Source organism: Eriocheir sinensis, chromosome 2, assembly GCF_024679095.1.
Source record: "Eriocheir sinensis breed Jianghai 21 chromosome 2, ASM2467909v1, whole genome shotgun sequence".
NCBI lineage: Eukaryota > Metazoa > Arthropoda > Malacostraca > Decapoda > Varunidae > Eriocheir > Eriocheir sinensis.
In genome coordinates, this window is record NC_066510.1 from 5,606,480 (window position 1) to 5,618,154 (window position 11,675).

At 41.4% G+C, this 11,675-nt stretch overlaps 1 protein-coding gene across 1 annotated transcript in view; it reads right to left on the reverse strand.

Annotated features, from left to right (window-relative positions):
* The window catches only part of LOC126998790 (integrator complex subunit 4-like), a 95,793-nt gene that overhangs the window by 32,352 nt on the left and 51,766 nt on the right, over window positions 1–11,675 (reverse strand). The window contains exons 6-8 of the mRNA XM_050860834.1: window positions 10,704–10,838; window positions 5,295–5,408; window positions 2,246–2,464 (exon numbers count right to left, since the gene is read on the reverse strand). Of these exons, the coding sequence (XP_050716791.1) occupies window positions 2,246–2,464; window positions 5,295–5,408; window positions 10,704–10,838 (468 nt within the window). The remainder of the gene's footprint in view (window positions 1–2,245; window positions 2,465–5,294; window positions 5,409–10,703; window positions 10,839–11,675) is intronic.

Below are 11,675 nucleotides of genomic sequence, written 5' to 3' on the forward strand. Positions count from 1 at the left end.
GAGGGAATATTGTGAGGGAGCTGTTTGTGGGATGCCCTACACTTAGCTCTCACTGGACTCACCACCCCACCTGGAACTGCAACTGCACACAGGGCCACCTGCAGCAGAGGTGACAGTGACCACACTCATTAGCCCCTTCACACCCACAAAACTGTTTTGATGTAAGTGCTTATCATGTGCAGAAGCATCTTTAGGAAATGAGTGTGGTACATAAGAACCGCACTAATACATTGACGTGCTTGCACAAGTTTTGAGTGCAGCTCTTAGCTTTTCAGACCCCCCCATGGTGGCAACATTCTCAAGAAACAAACAAACACGTCAACCATTACTTACAGCCACCCACGTGTCATAAAGTCACACCCAGTAGCCAATTAATTACAGAGTCCATTTCTCACGCAGACATAGAATAATGTTACAGGTAACTCGATTTATGCAAGTATTGTGTCCTTGAAGATGTCGCGTAAATCAAAAACAATGTAAATCAAACAAGAGGTAGGTTTCTATCGAAAAATAAATATTCACTTCATTCAGTGGAGAGAGAGAGAGAGAGAGAGAGAGAGAGAGAGAGAGAGAGAGAGAGAGAGAGAGAGAGAGAGAGAGAGAGAGAGAGAGAGAGAGAGAGAGAGAGAGAGAGAGAGAGAGAGAGAGAGAGAGAGAGAGAGAGAGAGAGAGAGAGAGAGAGAGAGAGAGAGAGAGAGAGAGAGAGAGAGAGAGAGAATATCCATATCACCGAGATATCCATTCAGGCATTCAGTCTCAGCCTCACTCATGTGAGGAAGAAATGAGGGACACCATGAGCGACTGGCTAGTATTGGTACCGGTACCGAGCAGTCTGGTACCGGTACCGTACCATAAAGCTGGTACCATTAGTATCGGTACTGGTACCGATACCTGCCCACCTCTATTGTTGAGTAGCGTGGCAGCATGGGTACTGTATTGTTGTTCAAGTGGCATGTGGGAAGAACTGAGCTCAGCTGCGTGGCCGCAGCGCCATGTGAGTCCAGTTGCGTGAGACATCTGGTGGCCACTCCATAAAATATCGCATATAAGTGAAAAAACGTGTAAATGAAACATTTATTTGGATTTTGGACCCCGCGTTATTTCAAAAAAGCGTAAACCAATCTCACGTAAATCGAGAGTTACCTGTATTACCTCAAACCTCCTCTAAGATTCTCCATTTTCTATGAGCCTGCCACTCGAGTGACTGATATTTGGCAGCATGCCGGAGATAATGGAGTCTCCTCCCTCAGATAGCAGTGATAAATATTTTAACTATGAGATAGACTGTGAGGAGTAATTAGAAACCTCTCAAAATGAGCATGACTCAGATTATGACTCTGAATCAGAGATTCAGAGTCATAATCAGAGATGAGGGACAGTGAAACTAGCAGACAGAGTTACTAGTGCAGGCACACCGACAGCAAGTGTAGAGGAGCAATCTTGTAAGATAACCCTGTGTGCCATGTGGGGGAACAGGAGCTGCGGTGCTGCAGGCGAACGCTGTGTTTACATCAGCTGGGAGCCATGGTAAAGAAGGAGTTAACTATGACTTCTTTGTTTACAAACAATACACCCTCCCACCCACCCATACTGCCCAAACAACAATTCAGTGGGGCTTGGTCTTGGTCTTGGTCAAGGCATTTAGTTAACACTGCCATCTTAGCAAAACTTGTTGCGACTCTGTTGTTGTTGTCATAACAAAGGCATTCTCAAGCCCGCTACTGGACTATCAGTAACATTGCACAGAGCTGCGTGACTAATGGGTCAAACAGCATTCAGCACATGCATACCTGTAGTCGGGAGATGCATTTCTGAGCGTAGAGACTAGAGAACCTGTGTAAACATGTTTGGTTGAATGTAATTTCATGGGGTACTTTCGGGATATACCTAAGGTATTCGGAATGTTCACTAAATCTGAATCCCTGCGGTTGATGATTACTAGGGGTTTTACTGTAATAAAATACAATAATTCTCTTCCTCTTCTTTATGCCTTTCAATGGTTAACTGGAACTGCCTTCCTTCATTTGTATTCCTCCTCTCTAGGACTTTTCATGAGGGGAGCATCACGACAACTCTCAAAGCAAAATTGATCTTATCTTTCTATGTCTTCCTTTACCTACTTTTTTGGGGGTAGTGTGTTCCAGGGAGCTTTTTCTTAAATTTGTTTTCCCCTGGCTTGCTTCCTATACCATGAAAAATATCTAGGATACATAAAAATAATATGAAGTTACAAAGGCATACTAACCCTCATATTAGACATCAGCTTCTTGTCTAGGGTTTGCTGTAGAAATTTCTCTGATATGCCTGCCATGGAGCCAAGGAGGGAAGCTGCCTGAGTCCTCACTCTTACATTGATGTCATTCACAACATTACAGATCTGTGAGAAGGCATGGTCCACCAGTCTCATGTGCAGGTCACTGTCAGGAATAGGCACCAAACGTTCAGGATCACTCTCAGCAGCCACCTAGGGAAGAAACATTTACCTCTGTCATTACGTGAAGAAACATTTACCTCTGTCATTACGTGATCAGTTTTCGCTTGGCATCAGCACCTCTGGGATTATACAAACTCCATTACTTTCCTGGTGGAGAGGCATTAGTAATATTGCCTTACTTATTTACAGTAAAGGTGGCAGGTCAAACCAAAAAAGAAGAAAAAAAAGACTGCTTAATGCTGCTCCCAAAAATAGAAAACAGCTCAAGTAGGGGAAAGACAGTCAGAGTCAGTTGGAGGTGTCTTGATACTCATCATCATCATCATTTCGTCGACGCCTGCTCCTAGGAGCTCCCACCAGGGGATGGCCACGGCAGAAGAGCTTCCAGCTTTCTCTATCCAGACACTCCCTCCTTGCCTGCTCAAAGTTTCTCAAAGATCTTTCCCCCCTCTCCCTAATGTACTCTTGCACCCTATCCCTCCATTTCACTGGAGGTCGTCTTCTAGCATTCCCTCCCTCTATCTCACTCACATACACCCCTCTGGTCATCTTACTCTCCTGCATTCGCTCCATGTGGCCAAACCACTTTAAAGTCTGTCGCTTCACCTCTTCCACCACTCCACAGTTCTTCCCTTCACCCCTTTGACACATTCCAAAACGCTCGGACACACTTTCATTACTCATTCCATCCATTCTACTCACACCACAAGCACTCCTCAAATAACTCATTTCCACTGCCTGCACTCTAGACCTCTGACTTTCATTCCAGGCCCACGTTTCACTTGCATATGTGAGGGTTGGTACAATTATTGTATTTCTCAAATCCCTCTTTACCTCCATGCTCACACTTCTGCCATTCATGATTCGTCCCAAAGACCCTACCACCCTTCTTCCTTGCAATGCCCTTTCTCTTATCTCTCCCTCTGTACCACCATGCTTACACATAACTGATCCAAGGTACTTAAACTCATTGACCTCCTCCATTTCTTCACCATTCAAAATTATTTTGCATTCTTTTTCACATTCAATTCCCACTCTATATGGGCATACAAAATCTACAACCTCACTTCTACTTCGCTCACAAACCATCACTTTACTTTTGTTGACATTTACTTTCAGCTTTCTCCTGTTACAGACACTATCAAAAACACTGACCAAATTTTGTAGGTCACTTTCATTTTCTGCAATGAGCACTGTGTCATCAGCAAACAGTATCGAATTCAGTACCCACTTCCTTCCCTCATCGAACAGTCTTACTCCAACTTCTCCAACTTTGCCCTTAATTTCTCTAATAACATCATCCATATAAATATTGAATAACCATGGTGACATGGCGCACCCTTGTCTTAAGCCCACTTTTACCTCAAAATGTTCACTTGTTTCTCCAGTAATTTTGACACATGCAGATGCATCCTCATAGAAAGACTTTATTGCACTAAGCAGTTTTCCTCCTACACCATAAATCTTTAAAACATCCCACAATGCAATCCAATCGACTCTGTCATAAGCTTTTTCCAAATCCATGAAGGCAGCGTATAGTTTCTTTCCTTTTGCTAATATTTTTTCTACCATCATGAAGGCAAATATCTTATCCACACATCCCCTTCCCTTCCTGAAGCCTCCTTGTTCTTCACTGATTTTCTCTTCTGTAAATCTTTGCACCTCTCTATTATGACTTTTCCATATACCTTTCTGGGTATACTCAGGAGACTTATACCTCTATAGCTCCCACATTCCCCTCTCCTGCCCTTCACCTTGTAAACTGGGACAATGATGGCTTTCGTCCAGTCTTCTGGCCGCCGCCCCCCCCTTCCCATGCTACTTCACATATCTTGACCATCCATTTAACAACTACATCTCCTCCACATTCTTGATACTTCTCTCTTGAAAGGTTTCAAGTCATGAGAAGAAGGAAATACAGACAAAGGAAGGCTGTTCCAGAGTTTACCAGTGAAATGGCTGAAAGAATGAAGATGTTGAATAACTCCTGCGTGAACTTGGATGGCATAGGGATGAGGTACAGTAGAAAGTCTTATGCAGCAGGGCTGTGGGAGGTGTGAAGGTATGCAATTAGCAAATTCAGAAGTGTAAAGATGAAAATATCAATAGAAGATACAGAGGCAACACTGCAGGGGAATTTGAGAGGTAAATGACTGTCAGTAAATGGAGGGGGAGTTGATGAGATGGAAAGACGTTAGTACTACTCTGTCTGAAAGGGCTATGTATGTGTGTGTGTATGGAATCCCCAGATGTGGGATGCATACAATCTGGAGGGGCAGACCAGGCCCTAGTGGACAAAACAGAATGCCTAACCTCGAGGAAGTTCATTTAGCAAGAGATGAGATATGAAGTTTCCAGTTGAGTTTTTGAGTAAGGATAGACTGAGTATGTTTTGTGTGAAAAAATTGAACAGTTGAGTTACTGAAAAATAGATGATAGATGTCTGGAAGATTGTGTTGAGTTGTCAGTAGGAAAAACTGAGTGTTTGAAGCACTGAGAGACCCAAAGTTCCTTCTGTCCCATTCAGAAATGATTTAGGAGAAGAGGTTGAGTGTTCTGCAGCATCCAACCTTGAGCTGTGTAATTCCAATTGAGAGGGTCTTTTGTTAAAAATTATTGAGTAATACAGAGTAGTCTGTGGCATAGGAGTGAATAGCAGTTTGTTTAGGAAAGATCATTAACAAACAAGAGTGGGAGATAGAACAGAGCCCTGAAGAACATCACTGATGATGGGTTTAGGTATAGAACAGGGACCATCTACCACAGTGAAGATAGACTGCCTTGCAAGGATGAATATATGGAACTATTTATAAAAAACTGATTAACACTTTTATAAATTCTTCCATTCAAGTAACCTTACCTTGATGAGGAGGAGTGCAGCTGCTCGTACACTTTGGTAATCATCACTCAGAGCTTTGCAAGCACTGTCATATACTTCTGCAGGCAGCTTCACTCCCTTCTCCTGCACAACCATCTGTGGTGACAAGACACTTTACCAGAAAAAGCTACTTTCTTCCAGCATAGAGGTAAGGGAAGGCAGGAACACAAGTAGAAAAAAAAACTAATAAAGGCATGCAGTGGAATACAGAGGCCATTTATCATTGATCTGATAGCTTTATCTAGTTATAACCACAAGATAGATTTTCCTTTTGCATCTTTTGTGTAATGGTTCTAATGGTTCATTGAATTAGTTCAAATTTAAAAACAGCTGCACTTCATTATGAATGGTTGAACTGCCCATGCAAAAAGACCTCAGACATAATATAATGCACTCCATGGGTTAAAGTGGCTCTTACTCAATTATAAAATACATAATCTATGATATATATAAATATATATATATATATATATATATATATATATATATATATATATATATATATATATATATATATATACAGGTAACTCGATTTACGCGAGTTTGGTTTACACGTTTTTTAAATAACACGGGGTCCAAAATCCAAAGAAATTTTTAATTTACACGTTTTTTCACTTATACGCAATATTTTATGGAGTGGCCACCAGATGTCTCACGCAACTGGACTCACACAGCACCGCGGCCACACAGCTGAGCTCAGTTCTTCCCGTGCGCCACCTGAACAACAATACAGTACCCACGCTGCCACGCTACTCAACAATAGGGGTGGGCAGTTACAGGTAACTCTCGATTTACGCGAGTGTTGCGTTCTTGATGCGGTCGCGTAATTCAAAAACAATGTATATCAAACAAGAGGTAGGTTTCTGTCGAAAAATAAATACCGTAATTTTCGGCGTATAGCGCGCATTTTTTCACATAAAAAATGCCTGAAAGTTTAGCCCTGCACGTTATACGCTGAATGTACAAACTCTTAATGATTTTTTTCTTCTTTGGGATGTTTTTAAGGGTCTGTTTTTCGTCTTATCCAATAACAACAGCAAACTTACCTTTATTATTGTTTATAATCCTTCATAGTCCGTAGCTGTCCTATAATATGTTACCATAGAATACAGGGCGATCTAATAACTACTATACAAAGACTAAATCGGTGGAAGATCGTCCATGCCTTGCTGTTATCCCGTTTTTCCGTCGGGCGCCATTTGTATGATCTTGATCTTGATGTCACAGGTGGGTTAAGATTGTATGACTAAGGAGCAGTACAAGCTACATAAAAAATCATATTGGAAAAAATGTCCATGTGTTCATTATTAAGTATTAATATTAGTGAGAATAATGAGGTGAATATGATATCAGAAACTGAACATCATGAGTCTTGTACGAGGAGTTATTTCACGCAATCCCAGCCCGGCCGCCATTTGCATTATTTACAAACCACACAACCACACCCACACAACAAACAGCTGCATGCCGCGTGTCACCAGAACCGAGATATCCACTCGGGCACTCATTCTCAGCCTCTCTCGTGTGAGGAAGAAATGAGGGACACCATGAGGGGCTGGCTAGTATTGGTACCGGTACCGAGCAGTCTGGTACCAGTACCGTACTGTACTGCTGGTACCGTTAGTACCGGTACTGGTACCAGTACCTGCCCACCCCTATTGTTGAGTAGCGTGGCAGCGTAGGTACTGTATTGTTGTTCAAGTGGCGCGCGGGAAGAACTGAGCTCAGCTGTGTGGCCGTGTGAGTTCAGTTGCGTGAGACATCTGGTGGCCACTCCATAAAATATCGCGTACAAGTGAAAAAAAAACGCCTAAATTAAACATTTATTTGGATTTTGGACCCCACGTTATTTCAAAAACGCGTAAACCAAACTCGCGTAAATCGAGAGTTACCTGTACCAGTACTGGTACTAACGGTACCAGCTATATGGTACGGTGCCGGTACCAGACGGTTCGGTACTGGTACCAATACTAGCCAGTAGTTCATGGTGTCCCTCATTTCTTCCTCACACGAGTGAGGCTGAGACTGAGTGCCTGAGTGGATATCTCGGTGATATGGATATTCTCTCTCTCTCTCTCTCTCTCTCCACTGAATGAAGTGAATATTTATTTTTCGATAGAAACCTACCTCTTGTTTGATTTACATTGTTTTTGATTTACGCGACCTCTTCAAGGACACAATACTCACGTAAATCGAGAGTTACCTGTAGATAGAGAGAGAGAGAGAGAGAGAGAGAGAGAGAGATATTTACATAGATTTACATAGAAAATCAGACCACAGACCCCATGGTCCAGACTTGGTGGTCTGTCCTTAAACTCTAAGTGATTTTACATTAATCAGAAGACTCCAAAACGTTGCATTTCTACTCTAGTTGATATTAAGTTGAAGGAAGTAGCGGTCGAGCTTATTTTGAAGGAGTCAATCGTGTTACACTGGACCACTGATGATGGGAGCTTATTCCATTCTCGCACTACAACGTTGGTGAAGAAAATTTGGTGCAGTCTGAATTTACTTGTCTACATCTGAGTTTTACGCCATTGTTCCTCGTAAGTGTCATCGATCATAAACAATGTTGATCTGTCTACATTCGTGAAACCATTAAGTATTTTAAAACATTCGATCAGTTTTCCTCGGAGGCGAAGTTTCTCAAGAGAGAACATGTTAAGGGTAGAAAGCCTTTCTTCAGAGGGATTTGTTGCGCAAGGAAGGATAATTTTTCGTACGACGCTGAACACCTTCTAATTTAGCAATATCCTTTGCATGGTGAGGAGACCAAAACTGTACATATTCCAAGTGGGGTCTGACTAAACTGTTGTAGAGCGAAGTATTACATCTTTATTCTTAAATAAAAGTTTCTTTTAATGAAGCCCAACATTCTGTTCGCTTTTTGCTGCATCGATGCATTGCTGTGAGAATTTGAGGTTTAATGATTTTGACCCCCCAAAGTCCTTGCGATTGATTTTTGACGAGTTTAACGCGCATTTCGTAATCAAACTTTTTATTCCTCGTTCCAACTTGAAGGACCTGGCACTTGTCTCGTTAAAGGGCATCTCCCATCTATCCCACCAATGAAATTTTGTGCAAATCCTCTTGGAGGCTTTGCCTGTCTTCGTCAGTGAGAACCGAGTTACCAATCTTTGTCGCCTCTCAAATTTACTAATGCGATTATTGAGTCCAACATCCACATCGTTGATGTAAATAATGAAGAGCACTGGGCCAAGAACCGAGCCCTGAGGGACGCCACTAGTGACCGGCGCCCACTTTGAGTTAAATCCGTCAATCACCACTCTTTGTTGGCTGTTGCTCAACCAATTCGCGATCCATTGGTGTACTTGACCGTCAACCTATTTGCTTTAATTTGTAAAGTAATTTATGATGTGGGACTTTATTAAACGCTTTCTGGAAATCAAGATAGACTACGTCCACTGATTTGGTTACGCCATAAACAGTGAAGAGGTCGTTATAAAAGGTTAATAGGTTTGATAGGCAGGATCTTTTGTTAGAAAGCCATGTTGTGAGTCCCCAATTAATGACAGGCTTTCAAGGTAACTCACAATTTTGTCTCAAATTATGATCTCAAGTAGCTTACCTACAACCGAAGTTAGACTAATGGGCCTTGTAATTACCTGGTACTTTTTTGTCTCCTTTCTTAAAAATCGGTGTCACGTTAGCCTTTTTCCAATCCGAAGGGACGATGCCTTGTCGCAAGGACATATTGAATACGGTTGTGAGGGAGGAGAGTATTTCGCTCTTAGTTTCTTTGAGCAGAGTAGGATAAACTTTGTCTGGTCCAGGACTTTTATTTGTTTTAGGAGATTTGAGGGCTTTAAGGACTTCATCGGGTTTTATTTCAAAGTTAGGCAATGCATGCTCTGGATTTACATTAGTAATGGTGTTGGTGGTAGTGGTGGGAGGACTGTTATTATTAAACACCGAGGAAAAGTAATTATTTAATAGGTTTGCAGCGTGTTGGCTGTCAGTCACTAGTGCACCGTCAGCTGTTTATTAAAGGTCCAATTCCACTTCTGATCGCCTTTCTGTTGTTTATGTAACTGAAGAAGGATTTGATTATTTTTACAGTTGGCTGCAATATTTTCTTCATATCTACGCTTTGCCTGATGCACTAATCTTTTACTCGCGCCTTGCATCATTGTAAAGTCTAATGTTTTCGGCGCTTTGGTCTTTCTTTAACCTGTAAGACAATTTTTCTCCTTGACTGAGTGTTTAATTTCGCTATTAAAACCAAGGTGGACTTTTTTAGTGTGTTAATTGGCGCTGACAAGGGGACAAATGTGTCCTGCTGAGTGAGTAAGTGATTTTAAGAGAGAGAGAGAGAGAGAGAGAGAGAGAGAGAGAGAGAGAGAGAGAGAGAGAGAGAGAGAGAGAGAGAGAGAGAGAGAGAGAGAGAGAGAGAGAGAGAGAGACGCCACACGCCATGAGAAAATGCGCAATATTTTCGGCTGTCATAACTTCTTTATTATTATTAGGAGAGAAGTTTTATTACACCACCAAATATACTAAATGAATACACACATATTGCAAAGAAGAAAGACACCATTTCCACCTCTTTTAAATGTCTAAATTTTCCCCGTGCACATCATCCAGAGAAATATATCGCTACCCATACTCTAAGGGTTAATATGAAAAAATGCAAATATCTCAACAAATGTAAACAAGGTGGCGATCACCTCTACACCGACAACGGCAACTCTTTTCATAACAATGAATAACAGTAGTACTTACTTGTACCTCATATAAAGTAACACCAGTCAGAAAAAAAATAAGTGACAACGTACCTAAACAAACTAGCAGACGGTTGTACACCAAACTTAACAACATGCGCAAGACCCACTGCGTTTCCTTAGTATGAAGCCAAGGATCATTGAGGTAAGACAGACCTTCTTCATAAAACTGTTACAATGTAGAATGATGATAAAATAAATACGATGTACAAACTCTCTACCTGTTACCTCTCTGACAATGTCGCTGTCTACACCACATTTGTTTGTGTCTCAAAGCAGGACTCTTGAGCCTCTAAGAAGAACCAGTGCTGGCAGGTCCCAGCAAGTATTAAGGTATTTAAATGTAAAATATTGGGATTTAATAAGGATCTGGAAACATATCAAAATTTAAAATGACCTGAAAGTGGGCAGGGCTAAGAATGTCAGGCAAAAACCCTTCACCAGACATTCATAGTTTAAACCCGTTTCTTTCTTTATTTTTTTAAATGCCTGCCCAAATTGAAGTGCATCTTATAATTATAAGCCCATGCGTCTTATAAGTTGTCAAATACAGTACATAATCTATTCAGGAATGTATTCCTCATGTAAACTGAGAATTACCTGTATTTGTTAGAGTAAACTGTACCAACCATGCTGAATGAACACTAACCAGCGCATTGAAGGCAGCTGTCCTGACTCTGTTGTCCTGATGGGAAGTGTGGTCAATGAGGGTGTTCATGATTGATGACTGGATACGGCCTGCCTCCACTGGACACAAGGTTCCCACTGCCTCAAGGCAACGCACCTGCAAAACAAGACAACTTATCACAGCACAGTAGAAGAAAGCAGCTTTTTTAACTATTTAGTGTTTCTACCGAGGCAAACCAAGGGCTGAGATACACAAGCAATCCTAAAGAAAAAAAAAAAAAGCAAATTAATTCCAAAAAGACAAAGCCTTCAACACAAGGACGCGTATACTGCATCCTTGCGTGCCCCGTACCATATCCGAGGATGTATATACTGCATCCTGGCTCGCTTTAGCCAGCATACAAGTTATTTCTTCCTGGATATTGTACGATTGTTTTTAGGATGTAGGTCAGATATGATATGGTGTCTTATTTGACTGTCAATGTCATTATTGTGTAATAACGTAAGTGTGTCTTGCGCACATTTGTACTTGACAGTAACAATCAATTCTAACAGAAAATAACAAAAACTAGATGCATAGCACTCGGAGAGTGCACACCTCCACCAAAGATCATCCTGAAAGTTGGTATGGGCATCAACTGTGATCCTATGCATCATATGGAAGCATTTGTTGCAAAATTTGACGAAATTCTATTTTTTATAAACTTTGACCTTGGGCAAACTTTTTGAGGTCAACGCCATGCAAGGTGCATCATGTGGAAGCATTTGTTTCGAAATTTGATGAAATTCTATCTTTTTTAAACTTTGACCTTGGGCAGACTTTTCGAGATCAAGGTCAAAGGTCAAGGTCAAGGCCATGCAAGGTGCATCTTTCCATGAGCTAAGATATGAACCAAGTCTGAAGTCTCTATGATGACGAGAACCAAAGTTATGGCCAATCTGACGTTTTGTACGACCTTGACCTTTGACATAAAAGATTTAATGGGTTCGATTC